The sequence below is a fragment of the Heterocephalus glaber genome, unplaced genomic scaffold (genome assembly GCF_053883595.1).
Source record: "Heterocephalus glaber isolate CG9 unplaced genomic scaffold, H.glaber_assembly_v1.0 deba00001600, whole genome shotgun sequence".
Classification (NCBI taxonomy): domain Eukaryota; kingdom Metazoa; phylum Chordata; class Mammalia; order Rodentia; family Bathyergidae; genus Heterocephalus; species Heterocephalus glaber.
The window spans coordinates 7020665-7044264 of record NW_028258372.1 but is presented as its reverse complement, the minus strand read 5'-3'; the positions used below and the strand labels follow the sequence as shown (position 1 = coordinate 7044264).

Genomic DNA, 23600 nt, shown 5'->3' with positions numbered 1-23600 from the left:
GGTGTGAGGATATTGTAGTCTTACAGGATCGTGTTTATACATATATATATTTTTTTGGGGGGGGTTTAGACAGGTCTCGCTATGTAGTCCAGGCTGGCCTCGAACTCGTGGCGATCCTCTTGACTCAGTCTCCTAAGGTTTGGGACTAAAGCCATACACCACCACACCCTTCTGGGATAGTTTTTTATTCTGTGAACATATCAAAATATTTAACTATGAAATGTTATGATGTCAAGTAACAGCGATGAAATGTCATGATGTCTACCACTTTAAACGGTTCAACAATACAACTTACTTTGAACAGGTTTAACGCTACAGTACTGACATACACAGACACAGACGGGGAGTGAGGGATCAGAATTGGGAGAACACTAAGAACTCTTTGATCTAAATGGAGGGTAAACCGTTTACCACACTGTCCTCTCAACTTTGCTGTATGCACTGAAATCATCATCATACAATGCTGGAAGATTTAACGCCTGCGTCTCCCCGCCGAGCCTGAAGTCGGCTACATCCCTAGGTGCCACACGCCCTCCTTCAGGGTGCGTCCGAACATGCGCAAAGGCCCTGCCGCGCCCCGCCTCTCGCGTGTACGCATGCGCGCAAGGGAGAGGCGCGCGGCCCGAGGGCCGGCGAGAATCCAGCTGTGGGACTCGGTGGACTTCTGAGGTGCGGGACTTGGAGAGGATGGAGACGCTGAAGGTGGAAAAGTTCACGACCGCCAACAGCGGAAACGGGTTGCGCGCCGTGGCCCCGCTGCGTCCCGGAGAGCTGCTCTTCCGCTCGGATCCCTTAGCATACACGGTCTGCAAGGGGAGTCGAGGCACCGTCTGCGACCACTGCCTGCTCGGGTAGGTACGGAGCACCCTCGCCACCTGCGTCCCGAGCGGTGCGCGGTCCAGACTGCAGGGTTCGTTGGGCGGGTAGCTCGTCTGGCTGGGGCGGCACAGCAGCTCGGACGGGCTACAGAGCCGGGGCCCCGCGCTGCCCGGAGGCGCGTGTTTGCGGGGCGGATCCGCGCCCCGCCCTGAAGCCCCCCGCCAGGGCGGCAGTGGGAACTGGGGAGCCAGTGGTACAGACTTGAGGGGAAACATTGGGCCGTGGGTAATTTTCTTGGAGAACAACGGATCTGTGTGTATTGTTCCACAAGCTTCAGTGGTACAACTGTGGAAATCAGGCTGTGGAGACCGTAAGTGGCAAAGGTGGGTGTGGGTGGGAAGGAACTGGGATGAGAATAAATCAGGCTCATAACTGAGGCCCCACTGGGAAAGGACCAGGCTTGCCGGAGGTGAGACAATTTTGCTGTTTACTGTGCACCTTTATGGTCCAGGTTTTGTGTGGCTTGGGATATGAAGATGAACGGGACACTGTAAGAAATCTTCAAGGAGCATATCAAAGAGAGATAGTAGTTACATTGTAACAGGCTGAACTAGAGGTGCAGATAATGTTGGACCGTGAAATAAGTTACTGAGGTTTCACAGTCTACTTTGCCAATTAGTGGTTGTATAGGTAGATGTAACTTTTTTTTGCCCAGGCTAGCCTCAAACTTGGGATCCTCCTATCTCAGCCTCCAAAGTTGCTGGGATTACATGTATGCAACATCACACCCAGTGCAAGTCTAACTCTTAACTAGCTATCTGGTTTTGAGAATTCATGTGACAGTGTTTTGGAAGCCTGGAATTGCAGTGGCAGTGTAAAGTGCTATGTGAAATCAATTTATGGAAATGTTTAATATTTACATGTAGTCGTAGTAATTGTATGCAGTTAGTAAATGTTATTGAGCTCCTATTGATGTGCGGGGAGACCCCCCCCCCCCGCCCGCTACATCCCTAACCCTTTTTATATTTTTATTGTGAGACAGACAGGGTCTCACTAAGTCAATAACCTCGGTGGGACTCGAACTTGAAATCTTCCTGCCTTAGCCTCCTAAACGTGGAGATCACAGACCTGCGCCACGTGAGCTGTTTTGAGATGGGTGTGATGATTTTGTGTGTAACTGCTTTTACAAACCTTTTAGTCTGGGATTGGGTGGGTGGAGGTTGAGTGTAATCTGTAGCTTGACCTTTAATGTTACTACTTCTTTACTTGGTTCATAATTTATGAAATCATTTCATATACATTTTAGTTTCCAAGTAATAATTCTGTCTTATTGCTTTCTTCAGTAATGGTAACAGTGACACATACACAGATCTTTTGAGTGAGTACTTCGAATTTTAGGTGAACTATATGGTTCAGTACAGTTCATTCCTTTCAGGACCTGACTTTTAGCTGGGTGTGGTCTTGCACATCTGTGATTCCAGCGCTCTGGGAGACTGAGGCAGGCAGATCATAAGTTCAAACCCATCCTGATGAAAATGTGAAGGCCTTGGGTTCAATCCCTAGTATGGAGTGGTTGGGGGAGGGTAGACTTGACTTTTTGTTGAAGGTCCAAGCATTTAAGTTGCACTTTTTTTTTCAGTTCTGTGGATTGAACCTAAGATCTTGTTCATGCTTAGTAAAGTCTCTAGTGCTGAGGTACATCCCCCACACCACGCCCCTTTCTAAAGATTTGGAGACAGAGTCTCACTAAATTGCCCAGGCTGGCCATGAACTTGAGATCCTCCTGCCTCAGCTTCTAAGTAGTTAGTTGAGATTACACATGCTTGTCACCATGTGAAGTTTAAGACATGCATCTTGATTCTCATTCAGGCAGATTGGAGAAAGTAGATCTCTTCATTCTGTTGCCCTCTTTGAAGTGTACCCAGAGTTTGAATGTACTCCAAAGTAGAATTTACTGTTTCTTAAGTCCTGTAACATTAGTTGATGGAGAAGATGTAGATCATCTTGTGGATAAAATTAGATTACCATATGACATGGTACTTGGAACAGGAAAATGTGAGAATGAATAAAAAGTGACAACTTACTTATAATAACTGAATTATCAGATCTGAGCTTGAGTCATATGATGCCTTGAATTGTCTGTTTCTCCCTTTGTGGGAGGGAATGCCTCTTGATTCACCATATTATTTCATTATTGCTCTCTACTACTCTTTTTTTTTTTTTTGGCAAGAACTGTGGTGATTTAAGCAAACAAGAATTGCTTGAAAGGGTTTCGAGATTTTAGCATTGCTTTAAAGACCTGGAGAAAACTTGGTTATGAAAATGGTCAGGAACCAAAACAGGAAAGCACTGCAAGAGTCGTTGGGTCTGGGGTTTGGGGAATACTTTATATCCTTTCTGTTGCTTGGTAATAATGGATTCTGCAGCATGTACTACTAGCACCATGGACCCTGGACCTTGCTCCTGCTGCTTCTTGGAAAACTGTTTCTGGAAAGCTGTTCTCTCTACCATTCTTCCTTGTGATATTAGCTTCTGATTCAGAGTTCTCAGTGGTTGTCTTGGATTGGCTGAGTTTAGGCCACTGCCTGTACCCCAGCTACAAGGGAAGTTGAACAGGTGACTATCTGGCCTTTTTGGCTTTAAGGTAGGAGACAGATATGGCCTTGAACTTGGGGCAATCCTCCTACCTCAGCCTCCTGAGTGCTGGGATTACAAGTGTGCATCACCATATCTAGCAAGAAATACTTATTATGTCTCCAAAAATGATTTTTATAAGGTTCTACCTGCTTTCTTTTGCCCTAGGGCTATTTTGATTAGTGCTTTAGTTCTGCATATTTATTTATGTTAATAGAGAAACTTGAACCTGGTCCCTGACTTTTCTTGCTCTTTTCTTCTCATTAAAGGATAGTTGTTTTTTTTTTCATCTTGTGAGTAGAAAAGAAAATTATGTAAGTCAGAGAAAGATTAAATGACAATGATATTGTGGTCTGAAGTCATTTATATTGTCTTTCTGCTATTGTACATATTTTTTAGTTTGGTGGACATATCTTTGACAAATGGATTGTGTGTGTTTTCTCTGCCATTTGTTTTGGTAAGTGTAGCACATAAAATTTCACGTATTTGTGGTCTCCTTACTCCTAAAGACAGGGCCTTAAGTCTAACTTTGTATTTCTAGTGTATAGAACACACAGCAGATGTTAATTTCTTGAATTTGTGAAAGGATATTTGGGGGAATTTTAAGTCACTGTAAAGTATGTTTATCCTTAATTTTCCAAAGTTCCAAGTTGCCTGCAACTTCCACATGAAGAGTTACTTCCAGCAAGCTCTAATGTTAGTTTCCCCTGTAGGGTACAGCAGGTATCATTCAGCATTAAGGTTGAGGTCAAGGCATAGTGCCTCCTAGGAGGAAAGACGATGACTTGGAAGTGGAGAGTCCATCCCTTTCAGCCCTAGTAGATTATAGGAAGAAGGGGGATAGTCAGAGAAAAGAGATTTTTGAGAATTAATATGCTCTGAATTTGCTTGCCTGGCCAAAGTTCTAGGGTTTTAGGGCGTGCTGAGTACCATGAGGAGACAGTCAACAGCACAGGGCCTTTGGCTCTGTTCATTATTTGGAATCTTGAGAGGAAGCAGCTAGCTGTGTAGCTTAATGCTGTGTTAGCATTGGAGACTGTAGCACAGCAGCAGCAGAAGGAAGTGGCTGGATAGAGGAGCCTGTGAAGGCAGGGGATTTTGAAAAGCTGTCATATACTCTAAGACAGATGGAGGAGCTTAGAGGGCTGGTGGAACAGCAAGCATGACAAAGGACTATGTGAATACAGATTCAAAGTCAGAACCATGGACACCAGGGATGGGAGCCAGCATGACAACCCGAAAGATGAGATGGCACCAGGCCAACCAGGACCTGATCACCTCCTTGCTGCAGACACCAGTGAGGATCCAGAGAGAAACTACACACCTAAGGTCTTCTTGCAAGAAAGAAGACCCTTCCTTACTTTGGGGATGTCTCATAAGACCTATGAGAAAAATACACCCCAAATCAGCCATTAAACCAGTCCTGGTAAGGAGTTAAAGTCTGAACATTAACTGGAAAAGGTGAGATACTGTTTGACAGGTTTTAAGTTTCCTGGATGTTTAATAAAGTAAATGGCCACGAATATTGTTAGATTATAGAAAATGCTGCAACACCATGTTCAGAAAACAGATTAGGCCGCTGTGGTGCCCCATCCCTGTAACCCCAGCATTTGGGAGGCTGAGGCTGGAGACCTCGAGTTCAAGGCCAGCCTGGGCTACACAGTGAGTTGAAAGCCAGCCTGAACTATATACCGAGATCCTGTCTCAAAAAATCTGCACACCCCCCAGACAGATTAGATCACTTTTAGAAAGTAAATAGCCATCTTTGAGTTGCCATGTAAGTAAATATGAACAGGCCGTAAAGGGGGAATATAGGAGCATTAGATTTACTATGATGATGGAATCTGTCTTGGCTGAGGACTGAACCTGGGGAGGAGGAAACAGCTTCCTATCTTGGGGTAAGAAGAGGTGCTAGAGAACACTGCTGCAGTGGTAAATGAAAGGTTTGGGACAATTAGGGAAGTGGTTGCTAAGTGACTTAGTCTTGGAGAGGAGAAGGTTTGAAATAATCTTCTGGGAGAGAAGAGTACATTGCCGAGTGAAATGTGGGATTGTTTTGAGGTGCTGAGGGTCCACTTAAAACTTGTACTTACTCACTTAAAGTGGGAATGCCTAACAGATGAATGCTTGTCTCTCTCGCTCTTTCTCCCTCTCTCTTTTTCTCTTTCCTTCCCTCCCTCTGCACCCCCTGCCCCCCAAGACCAGCTGGTTAGTTATGAAAATTAATTTGACCCAGGGTTAGCAGGTTGGTGTGATGGGTGGGGAGAGGGAGAGAATTTGGAGCTCTTGGTAAGGAAGGGTGTAATCATGGACCATGGTTTCTGAGGTAGGTAGTGAGGTCATGGGTAGGACTGTGGGCAGTGAAGTGTTATGGGGTCACTGCATTAGTGGTCCTGGTGTGGTCCAAGAAAAGGTGGAATGGCCGAGAACAGGTTAACTTGACATATGTGTGCCTAGAAGTGCTATATAAGTTTATATGGCAAAGCGTAGGGCATGGCAGAAATTGGCTAAGGTCAGGAGTGAAACAAGATTATTGAAATGGTCAGTATTGGAGAGTGTAGCAGACATCCCTGCTAGCACTAGCGGACTGTGCATGGTGCATGCTTCTTGCCTCCCATAATTCAGCTGTATTGTTTTATATCAGGAGTCAGACCGAAGCCCTGTGTGATGCAAATGGGCACGTCAGCTAGCAGACATGGGCTAGTCTTGCTAGTATTGCTAATGGCTGTCACTGAGGCCTAAGTCCTGGTCTGTGAAGTGGCAGGACTCTGCTGAGTTACGTGCAGCCGAGGTCAGTGTGACCCCAATTAAAATCCTTTCCCCTGAACTATGGCTTCTCACTGACCTTGTGGGTTGTTTGCTGATTGCGTCTAGTCCCAGTACCGGTTTCTTCTGTCCTAGCAAGATAAGCAGTGCCGACTCCCTCACAGCACTGGCTGGTGCCATCATGCCAGGTGTTCGGCAGTAATTCACTAGATGACTTCAAAACTCGTTAGCTCCCTATTCCTTCTCATGATTGTATTCAGTAAATACTGGATGTGCTTGGGGGCCTTTGTCTTTATTGCTATCAGCAGCACTGACCAGAACCCAAGACTCAGCTTCTCCACTCTTAAGTCTTGTTTCTGTCTGATCTTGAATTTGCCTTGTGCGAATTCAAGTGTGTGGTGGCTCACAGGCCAGGACCCATGGCAGAGGTCCTGGTAATATCTCCTTGCCTGGTCCCTACAGGAGAGGCTCAAGTGTTAGATGAATTTTCTGAGCAAAGTTAGCAAGGATGTTAGGTTGTGGAGTGAGTAGTTTAACAAAGGAAGAATTTTCTCATTGGCTTTCTAACCCAAGGTGAAGGAGAAGGCCAAGTGAAAACTGAGAAGACCTCCACAAGTTCAAAAGAACATATAAAAGACTACTTGGGTTGATAACTGATTTTATGAATTATGTTACCACCAAGTGCATGTGAGCTGCTGCAGTCTTACAGGCCCTTCCTGGGGAAGGGGAGCTGACCTTCAGAGTACCAGTGAAGTAACTGTAGAGGGGAAAATTTTGAAAGATGGCCTAAAGTCAGGATTTCAGATGGCTGGGTTTACTTGAGTTTAAAGCACTTGGAATAATATGGAAGAATTGATAATTAGGTGGATTAGAAAAGGAAGGACATTATGGATATGACTTCCATTTTTCCTTTTAAGTGGGAGTTATAATTCCTGTTTCTTTTGCTTCTTCCTTTTATTCTGCAAGGAGGCTTGGGAAGGGCTGTATGGCTGAGCCCTGAGCCTGAAAACATTTGGCCCATGTGAATGCCACAGCACAGGACGGGATGACTTGCTCTGTGGATAGCAGTAAGTTCTCCTTTTCAAGAGAGCCTGGTGCTTGTTCTGAGGGCTCAAGAACAGAACAAATGTGGGACCAGGATAGAGGACGGTGCTTGGAACTCAACAGTACAGACTCACCTTCGCCTTAGCCATTGTGACTTCTGCCGGTACAGAGAGCCCAGTTTGCTACTGTTAGTAATTGATCCTGGGCTCCCACATTGTGCCACACCTTTATGACCAGCTAGCCATGGGCTGTCCGGTTTTAATTTTGCATCCTTTTGTCATCAAGGCATCGGTGATTCATTCTCTTGGAATACTCACTTTTGCCTGTACTTGAATTTGTCTTCTCTGCCAGTACTGCCATGTCTGAGATCTATTGCAGAGCTGTGACATTCCTTGCAAGGCTGCCTCTGATCTTCACAGAATGAATTGAAGCAACAGGTTAATGCTCATGGTTTTTGACTGCTTTTTGATATACACTAACGTCTGAGACAACCCCTTCACACTTAAAAATTATGGAAGTGGACTTGATATGAGGGATTTTAAAAAAGTTACTGGGCCAGGGCTGGGGATTTAGCTCAGTGGCACTGTGCCTGCCTCACAAGTGCAAGGTCCTGCGTTTGATCCCTGGTACAAAAAAAAAAAAAAAAAAAAAGTTATTGAGGAAGCCAAAATGATTCTGTTTGTGGTCTATTAATATTTATAGCATAAAATAAAAGTTTTAAAACTTAAAATACTTATACACTATATAATGAAGTTTTAAATGAAACAAGTATATTTTCTAAAACAAAATAAAATTTAATGAGAAAAATTGTATTGTTTTGCATTTTTGCAAATGTAATATGTAGCTTGATAGAAGACACTTGGATTCTTCTAATTGTATAGTCAGTGGATTGTAGAATCATGTTAGCCTCTGGAAAACTCAACTCATGAGAGAAGAAGAATAAAAGAATTCTTCCTGGAAAGCAGCTGTATACCCATCAACAGATGATTGGATAAAGAAAAGGTGGTATAGAATGACAAATTTGAGACATCTGCAGGAAAATGGAAAATATAATGTTGAATGAAATAAGCCAGGTATACAAGCTTAAATATTGTACGGTGTCTCTCATTTGAGTAAGGCAAAGTATAAACAAAGAGAATGATAAAGGATGGATAGAAGGAGTTCATGGTATATAATGTTTACATTCATTGGGGTTATTAGGTTCCTATACATGGCACATGTTTGTTCTACTTATTTCATTTTCTCCTCCCCCTAACCACTCACCCTTGTTCCTTTGGGCCACTTTCCTATTCCAAGTGACAAAAATGGTAGAGAAGGGCCAGGATTTAGCTCAGTGGTTCCGCTGCCTACTTCTCAAGTGCAAGGTCCCGAGTTCCATCCCTTGTGCCAAAAAAAAAAAAAAAGTTAGAGAAGGAGGGAGAGAAATGGGTGGGAATGGGGAGGGGATTTAAAAAGAATTAAGCTTTGTTATGTACATACACCCACTCCCTAAAATGAATATAAACTTCATGTACTACAAGCATGTATTAAAAAGAATTGAAATGTTGCCAAACATCAGTAACCCTGGAGGTGAAAAACATTCTCAATTTAGGATTTTACTTTGAACTACAAATCAAACAAGTAGGTGGGTAGAAAAGTAATCTAGTTAGACTTGTAGGTTTTAAAAAAATTTAATGCTGGGTACGGTGGCACACGCACGCCTGTTATTCCAGCACCCTGGTGACTGAGGCAAGAGCATCGCCATGAGTTCAAAGCTAGCCTGGGCTACACAGTGAGTTTAAGGCCAGCCTGCATTAGAAAGCAACATCCTGTCTCAGTAAACCAAAACCAGAAACCAAACCAAACAAACAACCCCCCAAACCATGCCAAACTCTCTGCTCAGACAATGCATATTTTAAAACCTGTTCAACTTTTGTTAGTTCCACTCCTGTCAACAGAATAGTAAAGTATCTATTTCTTATTCATATTAACAATAGTGTCATATTTCAAGTCTTTGTGAATTGTAAGTAAAAACAATACCCTTTTGATGTTTAAATTCTCATAGTTATTTTAATAAAATTGAGTATTTTCCACATTTGTTAACCACATATTTATTTCATTGTGTTTTTTTGCTGAATTTTGTAGAAGTGCCTTAGTGTTTTTTTCCAAACAATTGATATGTATTAAAGCTACATAATTAGTTTTTATAAACTACGTTTTACTTTTTTATTGTGCTTTTGTTAATATAAGATTCTTTCAACTGATTTAGAGTTTACTCAGTTCATGTATTTACTTTGCAGTGTTATGAATAACCTCATGTAATTTCTTTAAGAAAAATAACTGGGTTACATACTTTCTGAGTACTTACAAAACAAAATACATTTATTTAGCAAATTTTAGGGTGTACCTGACATGTGTCAGGAATTTTTAAGTCATACCTGAACATCTATGTTTTTTTCCTAGAGCAAATCTGATTTTGTCATTTCTTTGTGAAGAATATTTTTGTGTTATTGTTTCTCTATACTTGGATATTAACATTTCACTAGGCTATGTTAAAGTGTGGCTATTCCTTTGCTATATTTTACTTGAAATATGCTATATCAGTATCTTCACAATAAAAGGTATGTTTAACAATTACCGAACCCACACAATTGACCCCCTAAAGCCAGAAAGTCTTCCTATTATGAAAATTGTTTTAACCTTGTGGACCCCTGAAAGGGCCTCAGGAATCTGTAGGGGTTCCTGGACCATACTCTGAGAACCACTGTTATAGAACAATGAACTTGCCTTTTGTGTCTTTTCTTTTCCCCTTGTACTGGAAAAAGACCAGTATGTTCAACCCAGGACATTCACACTGACCTACATCCTCAGCCCTTTTAAAATCTGTGGGTTTTTTTGGTACCGGGGATCAAACTCGGGACCTTCTCCTTGCGAGGCAGTCAGCAGCACCACTGAGCTAAATCCCCAGCCCTAGCCCTTTTTAAATTTTGAGACAAGGTTTCAGTAAGTCACTAAGTCACCCAGACTGGGCTTGGACTTGTGATCCTACTGCCTCAGCCTGCCAGAGTGCTGGGTTTACAGTTATTTGCCATCATGGCTGGGTCTTTTGTATTATTTTGAGAGGTTGGGGTTTATTCTGTAGTATATATTATGAACTAAAGAACAATATTTGGTTCTGGTTTTCTTATAATTTGCCAATGTACATGGGACCAGGAATCAAGACATGGAGCTGGTGATTCTCAGGGTGACTCACTCAATTTTTGCTTTCCTTGTTTGTTTGTTTGTTTAAGACAGGATCTCACTGTGTAGTTTAGGCTGGCCTTGGACTCACTGTGTAGCCCAGGCTGGCCTCAAACTCATGGCAATCCTCTTGCCTCAGCCTCCTGAATGCTGGGATTACAGTTGTGTGGCACCAGGCACAGCTGCTTCTCATGTTTTAACTCTCATACGGTCTTTAGTAGTCAAGAGAGAGATGTTCTGCCAAATTTGATATGGCCAAACACGGGACAGTGGTTAATCCTGATTATCAGGGCAGAGGTAGGAGAGCTACTTTCCTTCTTAGTACTACTATATATGATATTTAAATATTATAATTAAATAGCTAATATGATGGTCACTTATTGGGCAGTGCCAGACATGATTTTACATGCTTTGCCCTGTGTACTGTTTCATTTAATTCTCACCACAACCCTAAAAAAGTGTCTATTATGCTCCCTGTAAATATAAATATGAACTGGATAATGTGTAGGAATGTAAAAAAAAATTTTTTTTTTTGAGTCAGGGTCTGGTACATGGTTCAGGCTGGTCTTGAACTCACTATGTCATCCAGACTGGACTGTGGCAATTCTCCTGCCTCAGGTTCCTGAGGGCTGGTATTACAGATGTGTGCCACCACGTCTGGCAGGAGTGTAAATTTATATTGCACCTTTGGAGGGAAGTTTGGTATTACTTATCAAAACTAAAGACTATCTTAACCTAACCTTTTTTTTGGGGACTCTGAGAGAAATTCAAATACTTATTAATGTGAAGTGATATTTAGTACAGCATTTGGTAAGGGAGGAAAAAAAGGAGAGAGAATTTTAATGTCCAGTAATCAAAGACTGGTTAAATTAAGTTATAGCCATATTGTGGAATAGTGTTTGCGTGTTAAGATTGTTCTGCTTGTACAGATGTGGATGACGTACTGTTGATGAATAAATTTGTTGAACAATGTATGTATTTTAAATAAAATCTTTGGGAGCTGAGAGTATAGCTCAGTTGTAGTGTACATGATTAGTGTGCCCAGTACCTTGAGTGAATGCATGAGTAAATAAGTCTTTCTGATATGTTGATATGTACTTGTGTATTTTCAAAAAGTCTGGAAGAGCATAACTTTTTTTTTTTTTGTACTGGGGATTGAACTCAGGACCTGGCGCTTGCGAGGCAGGTGCAGTGCCACTGAGCTACATCCCTGGCCCAACAAAATTTTAATGTGATTACTTGTGATAGTCATATTGGTGGTCTTTGGAGGTGCAGGAAGATATACTTTTGTACCTGATAGATTTCATATTTCCCTTACCACCTTCAGTATAAAGCATGTATCATTTTTCTGTAATTAGATATTTAAATAAACTTAGTCTTTCTTTAGACTTTTAAAATTTGGAATTGTTATAAAAGGCTAATGTGGTGGCTAGTATGAAGATGACTTTGAAATGTTTTTCCATTCTTTTGGGGGAATTGCTAGATGATTAGACCCAGAATGAACCTCCTCATGCAGGGTGAACCAGTTCTCTGGTTAACCTTTGGCGTCAGAATTGGAGAAAGGTAGAGTTCCTGTTGAGAGTCTTCACAGTTCCTGATATGCCCTTGCTCAGGCTTGCTTATTCAACTTGGTATTGTTGAGAGACTCAAGTATCCATTAAACCTCATTCATTTTTCTCACTCTGGGTACATAAGCTGATTACATTGCCCAGCCTCCTTGTAGTGTAGTTGGATTGGAGCCCTCTGACTCAGTTTTGGCTAATGGAGTACAGGTAGAAGTTATATAAGCCATTTCCATCCTGCCATAAAATCTTGCTACTGGATGTTTTGCTTTTGACCCTTTCGGCAGACAAAGGAAGTGTGAAGGTATTTACATGTATAAACATGCAAATATGCATACATGTACACATCTTAGAAATCATGAGTTCACATCAGTACTTTCATTTGCAAGTGTCACTTCAGTATTTCTTACTTTCCTCATTCCACAATTCCTTTCTTCCTCATGGAGAACTATGGTTCTCAGCATCATAACCTTGTTAACTTGGTATCATCTACAATTGTTTAGAAGCACTTTGCCCATATCACTACAAAACAAACTCATTCAAAACAGTTCAGAATTTGTTTGCTGTGTTCTTCCCTCTACTCCACCAGGGACTAAAGATACATAACTAAATACTATACTCACTTTACATTCTTTTTTCTCTTCAGTATAGTTATTGGTATTCATTTGAAATACAGTTGAATTCACTCATGTCATTTTGCTTTCAGTTTTATGTTTCCTCCCCATCCTTTTTGATTTAAGTTTTTGAACATGTAGAACACTAATATGCATCCAAAACCTAACTAAAAGATACAGAAATGTCAGTCCTTCTCACATTCATATTGCTTCTCACTCCACCATTGTAGGTAATCTAGTTCTTTTTTTTTTTTTTTTCATTTTCTTAGTTTTCAGGGTATGTTTTATAAACAATGTAAATGTATTCCTTATACTTCTAGAGGCTGAGAAACTTGGCACCAGATTTTATACCTGATGAACACCTATTTCTCATGGAAGGTGGCTTCTAGCTAAGTCCTCACATGGCAAAAAGGGCAAACATACACCTTCCAGGCCTCTTTTATTTATTTTTTAAATTTAAAAAATTTTTTGTTACCGGAGATCGAACTCTGGACCTTGCGCTTTCAAGTCAGGTGGTGGAACCACTAAGCGAAAGCCTTGGCCAGGCCTCTTTTATAAGTGCACTAATAGCATTCATGAAGACTCTACCTTCACCAGCTAATCATCTAAAGGCTCCACCTCTTAATACTGTTGCGTTAGTGAGTAGGTTTCAACATAATGAATTTGGGGGGACATGAACATTCAGACCATAGCATTTGGTTTGTAAGTCTCCTTTATATTTCAAGCTTGCTTGCTTAGGAAAAAGGGCATCAATAAAGTAATCTGTTTCAGAGTTGTGAAATATTAATGCAATTTATCTTCCCTACACTAGTCTAAAATTTCTAGCACTTTCACCCCTAAAAGGTAGTTTTTGTGGGGATTGAATCCAGAGACTTCTCCTTGAGCTAGCCCTTTTAAAATTTTTTATTTTGAGACGGGGTCTTGTTAAGTTGCCCAGGCAGTTCTGCTTTACCTCCCAAACTGTTGGGATTACAGGTGTGCACCACTGTACCCCGTTGAAAAGGTGGAATTTTTAATTTAGGATGGTAATAGACTAATGAGAAAGGACATTTAAGTTGGATGGGATTTCAGAAAGTATTTAATTCAGTACCTTTAGACAAGAATCATTGATGGATATTAAAACGAGTGGGCAAAAAAGTATGATCACAAATACACAATTTCAAGGAGTATAAAAACTTATTAGATGGTAGGTACTTATACTTACTAGAGTACTTAGTAAGTGTAGGTGCTAAATACTAAGTACAAGGGAAAATAGTAATTTTACAGTGGAAAACCTGGGTCAAGTGATCATGTTATTATCACCAATATTAGGATGAATTAAAATCATTTGGCTCTTGATATACACCGAGACACACAAAGCATCATTTCTGTGATGAACAGATACCAGAAGTGCATGACCTGAATTTAATCATGAGACAATACCAGAGAAAAATTGAGGGATAGTCTACAAAGTAACTTAGCAATACCCTGCAAAAGTTTTAAGGTCATGAGTGACAGAGACTGAAGAACTCTTCCAGATTAAAGGAATCCAAACATAACAACCAAATGCAAATTGTGATCCTGAGTAATTGTGGTGTTAGTGGATAATTGGTAAAATTTGAAAATAGTTGTAGCTTATACTACTGTGTGTTAAAATTTTGATTTGGATAACTTCCTTGGTTATATAAAATGTTAATATTTGGAGAATCTTTGCAAAAGGAAATGGGAATTCTTGATACTATTTTTTTGCAAATATTGTTAGCCTGAGATGTTTTCAAAATGATGTTAGAAGTAAAACAATGGACACTTTTTATCTTTATGAAATATGTTATGGGTGAAGTGACCGTTGTCTGGAGTTTGCTGTAAAATAACATAGTTTGGAGATATTATGGGGTATAGGTTATATAAGATTGGCCATGTGTTGATAATTTTTGAATCTAGTGATGAATATGTGTGGCTTCATTATAATATTTTCTCTACTTTTGGGAAGTTTGAAATTTTCTGATAAAAAGGAAAAGAGAAGGAGTAAAAGGGCTATCCTCAAGTGTCTTGTCTTCTTGACTGGTTTAAGTATGAGGCACTAAAATGTATTTGGTTAAAAGAAACTTTTGGTTAAAAAATAACTCCAGGCATCTGTGTAGATTGTTGCTTAGAGGGCATCTGTATGTGACTGGTTGTCTCCCAGTTGCCAGGGCTATTTTCTGGGGCAAGTCAACTTTTCCAGAAAAGGATGCATCAGTTAAGGTTGGATCAAGGAATCAGAATCACTGAGAGATGAAGGATAAGGACTACAAGGATCAGGCCTTACATTCCATGGGAGTCGGTAGATGCTTCTCACTGGTGGGCCTATAAGTCAGTAAGGCTGGCATGGCTGGATGTCATGTGTGAGAAAGCAAGAACAAACTGGAACTAGCAAAGCCCAACTGGAGCCTGTATCTGTCTCTCATTACTTCCTTTCTCCATGACAGTAATAGCCTGCAGAAATTTCTGATGCTCTTTGCCACACTGTTCATGTACTGCACCCCACAACTTGGAGAAGATGAAGGAAGTGATCTGGTGGGAGGTAGGGGAACAAAGGCCCTGTGCCAACAAGGTGAGCTGTCAGATGAGTGAGTACAAACTCCTGCCCGAGCTTCCTGAGCTCTGGGATTACAGATGTGTGCCACGGCAACTCTCGTATTTTGGTAATGTAAGTCATATGGTGTTTTCTAGCTCTAGAGCTTTTCTGCTAATACTGTTCAAGTGAGACTAGTAAATTGCCCATGAACTTCAGTTCTAGGGACGCTGTGATCAGTGGCAAACATCAAAGATCTCTGCAGTTCAATTCTTTTTGATTATTGTTTTGGCTGCCCTTATAGTATCTGCTGCCAGTCTTGCCTTTGATGGTTAAGTGCTACTACTTGGTCCTTGTCATCATGGGAAACCCCTCCCCCCCAATTCAGAAGTGTAGTTCAGTGGCAGCCATTTTCACGTTTATTCCTGGCCCGTAAAAAGGCCATTGTGGAGCTCCTAAAGGAGACCAGGACTCCTATCATGAATGTATTTCTCATACCTTGTGAACGAAATGTTTTCTGGATGCCCCCAGGGATGAGGTTACGGGATGTGTAAGCAGACATTGCTTATTAAATCTACCCCAGCGTTCTGATTTCTGGAAAATTTAGATGCCTTCTTCCTCAGTGTGCCAAGGATTTGACATTTTCAACTTCATTTATTGTAGATTGCCTTTGGACTCAGCTATTAGTTAGTCAACCAGCTATTAAATAAATTGTGAGAACTATTCCAAGCTGCTTAAGCCAATTTTTTTTTTTTGCACGTGCATTTCAATAAATTGAACTTGTTCCATCATTGTATGTCTTCTGCCTTACCCAGTCCTCCTAGGATCCATTCTCACGTGCTACCCAAGGTTTTGTTGACATAAGTTGACAAAATCTAGTAGTTTTTTCAGTGTGTCACGCACCTCCTCATGATTCACATCTTTTAAAATTTAGGGTTCTTTTGGCATTTAGGTTATAGATCAAGAAACAGTGAGAAGTGGTGAGGGTAGCCCCTGAGAGGATCAGTCGTTGTAAACTCTGTAGGCAGAGTAAAACCAAGCTCTTCAGAGTGCGTCTACTGGCAAAGGCAACTCAACAAAATTTAAGGCTTCAAGGGACAGAGTTGGGAGGTTTTCTGCCCAAATGTTTGCGTCCCAGATTTAGAATCTCACTCTTTAGCAGTCAATTCCCTAACTATATAAATGTGAAACATGTGAAGTTGGAAATTCAGTTTGCATTGTAATTCCGCTCATGTGTGATTTGTGGGTCAGTGGCATTAGTGGCAGCTGGAATCCTCTTGGCAATGTCCAATTTTATGCTATACCATAAATTACTGAATCAGAATATGCATCTTCTATATATGATTTCAAAAGATAGCTGCATAACTTGTATGTACATTATTCTGAGATGAACTGATTTTCTAAGTACTTTTAAACAAGTTCTTAAAACCTCAGTTATTTGATAAGTAATTGCCTTGAGATTTTTTGATTTTATAATTTGACCTACTCAGCTGTATATACACGATATTTAAAGTTTTTGCAGATCTTTTAACTTTTATTTTATCTTTTATTTATTTATTTTTTGAGTGCCTGGGATCGAACTCGGGACCTCGCGCTTGCAAGGCAGGCCGTGGGATGCAGATCTTTTGAAGATGATTTGCCCATTTGTATCTGAGAAGCTCCCTGTAAATTCTTAATTAGATGTGGTGCTCCCTCTGGTGGACAATAGGGTAAAAAGCACACAAATGCTTTTCAGAAAAGTGATTTAGTTTTCAGCTGTTATGCATAGTAACTTATTAAGACCCGAGTGTTTCTCTTCATGAACTTTACTTCCAAATTATTCTTCGCCTCTGACACTTAACATAACTCTTATTTTGAATTGGACCAAAAAATGGTAAACAAGTAAAATTTTCTCATAAATGTCTACATAAAACTCATCCTCACAAAAGAGCGCTGGTCAAATTTATATGGTGAAGGCGGCTTATTAGTAATAACCATGTTTTTTACAGTTAAGAGTAATAATCCGTATTTGAAACTTGTGGTCATATTTGAATTTTGTCTGACCTGGGGGAAAATTATACTTGTTGATCGTCTTACAATAGAATTTATGATTATGAAAGATTTTGTGCAAGTGTTTTGTTTTTCTTGTAGTTTTCGCTGTAATAATTACTTAGTAGGATGAAAAAAATCTAAGGTAGCTGTGTAGAATAACCTTATCATTCACATGTCATTTTAATCTTGGAACTCAAATGCTTGCTTTACTCAGCAGCATAGGGAAAGGCACGTAACCCATGCAACAAACACTTGAGATATTTGGTAATTAATTAATTTTTAAGTGTTTAAAGTTAAAAAAATTTTTTTTTTTGGTACCAGGGATTGAACGCGGGTCCTTGTGTTTGCAAGGCTAAAAATTTTTTTTGAGTACTGAGGATTAATTGAAGCAAATGCTCTATCACTGAGTATATCCCAGTTTACTTTTAAAAGCAAAAATATATTAAACCAATGTTTTACTCATTTAAATACAGTAAAATCAAGAATTTTTCTTTCAAAATTAACTTGACTCCAGGGTTTGCTTGCTTCTTTCTTTCTTTCTTTGGGAATTGAATTCAGGAGTTATAGCCTCAGCTCTTTTTTTTTGGTACCAGGGTTTGAACTCAGGGCCTTGCACTTGCAAGGCAGGCCCGGTGCCACTGAGCTAACTCCCTGGCCCTCTTTGTTTTTTTTTTTTTTTTGTTTTGTTTTTAAGTTTTCTAAATTTTTAGTTAGCATCTCTCTAAGAGTGGCTTCCAACTTGTTTGCAAACATTGATTTTCTTTTTTGGTACCAAGGATGGAACTTGGGACCTTGCACTTGTGAGGCAGGTGCCGGAACCACTGAGCTGAATCCTGGCCCCTCCAACTTGTGACCCTTCTTGCCTCAGCCTCCCAAGTAGCCAGGATGACAGGTGTGCACCACCGTACTACATTCACTTTACACATGGCCTATTTATGTTTTGTTTTCTACATTTTAAAGATTGTTTTTTTTTGAGACAGGGTCGCTTTATGTAGTTCAGGCTGACCTTGAACTCACTATGTAGCCCAGGCTGGCATCGAACTTACAGCAATCCTCCTGCCTCAGCCTCTTGAGTGCTGGGGTTATAGGCATACACTACTACATCTGGCTCTAAGATTATTTTTAAAATTTTAATTACTTTGGTTGAGAATCGTATTACTAGGAAGCCTTTTGTTGTTGTTTTTAGCCTTTAAATAAATTAATAAAATTGAAATAAGTCAGACACATAAACTTAAATATCGCATGGTTTCTCTTATATGAGAAAATCAATATATCTACACATAAAGAGCAAAATGGAAGATAAATAGGAAACAAGGAGATGTTTAAATAATTCCCTAAATTACCTATTCCACTGTATAAAAATATTTTGATATATATGCTAATTTTTTGCATTTATACTACTAGTGTCTCTTAGTTTGTTGGCAAGCAAGCTGTAGACTCTTTTTCTTCTTCTTTTTTTTTGGTACTGGGGATCGAATTCTGGTCCTTGTGCTAGCGCAGCAGGCGGCAAAACCGCTGAGCTAAATCCCCGGCCCTCTTTTTCTTCTTTGTAAGAGACGATCTTTTTTGACTTCTTTGTAAGAGACGATCTTTTTTGACTCTGAGTAACTATTGTTGGTCTCTTACTTTGTCATGAAATTTTGTTTTATGTTTTCATAAAATAAAAAAAAAATAAGTTAAAGCAACTTGCTTCTAAAGTACGCCCCTGTTTACCAGGACTGATTTCTCCTTGTCTCTGTCTTCTGCTTAGTTTTTTGTTTGTTTTTGGTAGCACTAGAGATTGAACCCAATACTTCCTACATGCTAGGTAAGCAGTCTAACACTGAGCTACACTCCCAGCGCCTTCAACTGTTTCGGTCTTTAGATTTCTCCGCCAGAGTCTCTTCTAATTCATTAATTCTCACTTTTTTTTTTTTTTGGTACCAGGGATCGAACTTGGGACCTTGTGCTTGCGAGGCAGCCAGCGGCACCACTGAGCTAAATCCCAGGCCCTAATTCATTAATTCTTGACGTTGGCAACTGGGGAGTTTAAAAAGAAATACCAATGCATGGGTCCTACCCCCAGAGATTCTGATTTAATTTGTGTGGAGTATAGGTCGAGCATAGAAATCTTAAAAACTCTCTAGGTTATTGCAGCATGCTACAATCTTTAATTTCCATCCTAGCTGACTCTCTGTGTCTGTATATTCAATGACTAAAGTAAAATTGCCACAACCGAGTGTAGTGAAGTTAGTTACAATATTCATTAAAAATTCTGCATATTGAAGTTTAAAATGGAATTTACATTAGCATATTCTCCTCACAGTAAATAATTGTCATATAAGGACAAATAGGAATTCCTTTGAATTTTTATTTTGAGTGATTGTGATATTTCTCACAAATAAATTTTGATGATATAAAATTTAATTGTTAGCATTTTCAACTACTGTGCTTAACTTGTTAGAAAGTTAATGTTAATTAGAAAGATTTATGTTGTGTGAATGTTAAAGAAAAGAGAATGCTTGGATATGAAGGTAACACTTTCTCTGGGAAGTGTCATATATTTTTTTTTTTTGGTACTGGGGATTGAACTCGGGTCCTTGCGCTCGAAAAGCAGGCGGCAGAACCACTGAGCTAAATCCCCGGCCCAAGTTTCATATTTTTTAAGTACATAATATTAGGTACTCATTTTAGGTAGTGAGAATGGAAGCATCTTACAAACACACTTTCTTAAAGTCCATGAATCATTGGATCTTTGTAGAGTTACCTGTTGAATAAAAAAAAGAAAATAGCCAGATGCCTGGCAAGATCATTAAAATCTCATAATTCTTTTATGTTTTTGAGACAGGGTTTTGCTATGTTGCTCAGGGTAGTCTCAAACTCCTGGGTCCAAATAATCCCCCTGTCTCAGTCTCTTGAGTAACAGGGAATATAGGCACATGCCATTGCACCAGCTAAGACAGCATACTTTCCGAAAGCTTCTCAAGCAATGCTGGTGCATAGCCAGAGTGGAGAACCTTTGGGAAAGAAAGAAAAGAAAAAAGAGGGGAGGGGAGGAAAGGGAGAGAAGAAAAGAAAGGCTAACATAATAATAGATACGGTATACAGATACTAAATATTGGGGAGTAACTAATTGGAAAATATTATATAATTGCGTTGACTTTTTTTTTCTTAAACTGCAGGGGAATGCTGTTTATATAGGTTATAGATTTTAGGTTGGGGTAAATTCCAGAATACAAAATGTCTTGATGGTCAGGCTAAAAAATTTGGTATCGAGGAGCCTATAAAGGATTTTAAGCAGCAGTGAGGAATGCACAATGTTACAGAAGATTAGTGGAGGGGAACTAACTTGGATGAATTTTGTGATCAGGGAGAGATGCAGAAAGACTGGAGACGAGGATTCCATTTAGGAGAACACTGGCTTTCCTCTCTGTGGTGTAAGGAAGGCCTAAGCGAGGAGAGTGGCAGAGTCCTAGAGCAGAACAGGCCCAGTTTGAGAGGGAAGGAAAGCTGGAAGGCTGCCTGAGTTACAGTTGTTGGAGCAATAATGATGGCTACTGCTGTTGAGGGCATTGGCCTGGGCAAGACTGCCAGGTGGTAACTTAATTAGCAAGCAGCATTCCTGAGGGCCATCCCGGGGAGGAATCACTCCTCAGGATTGGGACACGGTACAAGGCCTTTGCATAAGCTAATGCTCCCGCTTTGGGCCGAATTGATACCGTCTGTGTGAGTGAATTACATCATTTAATCTCTAGTCCTCATTTCACCCTTTTTGAAATGAGTTCTTAAAATGGAAGCTTGAGATGTAGAGATTGAATGATTTCTCACATCCTTTTTCAACTTTCTACAATTCTTGGGAGCATTTCATTCTTTCCCCTTCCCCTCGGTTACAGCTTAATTGAGATGTAATTCATATACCATACCATTCACCCGTTTAAAGTGACAAAGTACAGTAATATAAATTTTTAAGTGTACAATTCAGTGGCATTAAGTATATTAGGCAGCCAACAACATAATCAATTCTAGAAAATTCTCATCATCCTCAAAGAGACCATTATTTTAATGCTGTTTTCTGCTGTAACTAAACAGAGGAACATGTTAAGATTAAACCCTCGAATTTAGGCTTTTCACTACCTACCTGCCTGTGTGTTCACAGAACCACGTGGAAATCATTTCCAGTTCAAATTGGCTGCTTGCAACACTTAACCACTAGGTGGCAGTGTGGGAACACCAGGAAGGAAAAGTGTTTGGCCAGATCCACCTCTATTTTCAAAAGCAGGCTGCACACAATCTACTACTTATAGGTGTAGTTGTTATCCCCACATCCTCAGAAGGCCATAGGTTGAAATTCTTCTACTTGGAGATTTTTATAATGTAGAACACTATCCTTTTTTTTTTGAACCGGGGATGGAACTTGAGACTTTGCGCTTGTGAGGCAGGTGGCGGCACCACTGAGCTAAATCCTATAGAGAACTGTAGAAAACTGCCTTTACTGGTTGACTGTGCTTCCCCCTCATCTACACCGACCTTAAAATTCCTGTCTGGTTTTTATCATTTGTTAAATATGATGATCTCTCTCTCTCTCTCTCTCTCTCTCTCTCTCTCTCTCTCTCTCTCTCTCTCTCTCTCTTTCTTTCTCGTGGCTATAAATTGAGAATCACCTGCTTAGTCTTCAAATCATTTTTTTTTTCATTTACCTTTTTGCCCCAGTATTTCCTTGGGTCTCTTTCTACCCCCTGCATTGCTTCTCTCTTTTCTTTCCAGATATGAACTACAGGAATTTTCTGAGATAGTGATTCTTGACTTTTGCTGTAATTGGAATTGCCTGGGGAGTGTTAAAAAATCTCGATGCCGCTCTATCCCAGGCTCCTAGGGCAGAGAAGCTCAGCCGGGCCTAGCACCCTGAAGGAAGCTGCCTGCCTCCATCCCAGGCTCCTAGGGCAGAGAAGCTCAGCCAGTCCCAGCACCTGGAAGGAAGCTCCCCTGCCTCCATCCCAGGCTCCTAGGGCAGTGAAGCTCAGCCAGTCCCAGCACCCGGAAGGAAGCTCCTCCACTGCCATCCCAAGCTCCTAGGGCAGAGAAGCTGAGCCGGTCCCAGAACCCAGAAGGAAGCTCCCCCACTGCCATCCCAAGCTCTTAGGGCAGAGCAGGTGAGCTGTGTGGGCGCCAGAAGCACCCCCTCCCGTCGAAATGAGAAGACACGCAAACAAGTCTCAAAAACAGACTTCTGGATCACCTACAGCAACCCCAAAGGGAAACGAGATGGAACACTCTGATACTCAACCACCTGGACTCTCTGAACTGGCAACAAAAGAGGATCTGGGAAAAATGAAATCAGAAATAATTACTCAGATAACAGCAAAGATTGTGCTCATGGTGCAAGACATGATTAATAAATCTAGAGAGGACACAGATAAAAAAATAGAGGATCTGAGGAACATGATGGGATCCCAACATAGGGAACAAATGGCATCCATAAAACAGATACGAACAGATTTCCAAGAGATTAAAAACTCCATCAAAAGTCTGCACAGCAGAATGAACCAATGTGAGGATAGAATTTCACATATACAAGATAAGATTGCAATTAGTGACCAGGAAAAGAAAAATTGCTTTAAAATTGTAATGGAACACGAGACATCAATCCAGCAGCTGCTAGACGATGCAAAGAAGAATAGCATAAAACTGATTGGAGTCAATGAAGAAACAGGAGACAGTGCAGATGACATAAAAAAACTGTTCACAGAAGTGTTGGCAGAAAACTTCCCAAGCACGGGAAAAGAACTTGACATACAGATAAGTGAGGCATATAGGACTCCAGCTAGCCTTAATAAAAAAAAAATCTACACATAGGCATATAATAGTTAGGATTCCAGAAATCCAACAGAAGAACAAAATTCTACAAGCAGTGAGAGAAAAGAAACAAATCACATACAAAGGAAAGCCCATCAGAATCACAGCAGACTTCTCAATGCAAACCCTCAAGGCAAGAAGAGCTTGGAGGGATGTATTTCAAGCCCTAAAGGAAAACAGCCTCCAACCCACATTGATGTACCCTGCAAAACTATCTTTCAAAATTGATGGAGAAATAAGATACTTTCATGATAAAGAGCACCTCAGGAACTTCATGAATACCAAACTGGCACTCCAGAAAATTTTAGATAATACCCTAGGAAAAGACAATGAGGATCACAACCCCAGGAAACCCAGCAGAATGAATCCATTGGGTGTGACAAATTAAATGCCAAGGGGGAGAATCCAACAAAAAGAAAAAGTCATGACAAGGCTTTTAAAACTTTTAATTTCATCTCCCTAATGAGTGCATAATTCCATCTGGTTATTGTACTGATTAGTATTTTTCTGATTCTAGAGTTGCACACCATTCCTTGTGCTATACAG

At 40.4% G+C, this 23600-nt stretch overlaps 1 protein-coding gene across 8 annotated transcripts in view; it reads left to right on the top strand.

Moving 5' to 3' along the window:
* The first annotated feature begins 586 nt into the window (after positions 1 to 586).
* The window catches only part of Smyd3 (SET and MYND domain containing 3), an 877202-nt gene continuing 854188 nt past the window's right edge, over positions 587 to 23600 (top strand). For 3 of the 8 annotated variants that reach the window (XM_087194068.1, XM_087194067.1, XM_021265507.2), the window contains exon 1: positions 588 to 851. In XM_087194068.1, the coding sequence (XP_087050194.1) occupies positions 688 to 851 (164 nt within the window). In that variant the 5' untranslated portion in view covers positions 588 to 687. Of the gene's footprint in view, positions 852 to 23600 lie in introns of all 8 variants that reach the window. The other 5 variants (XM_087194071.1, XM_087194073.1, XM_004853488.4 and 2 more) reach the window with 4 other exon arrangements.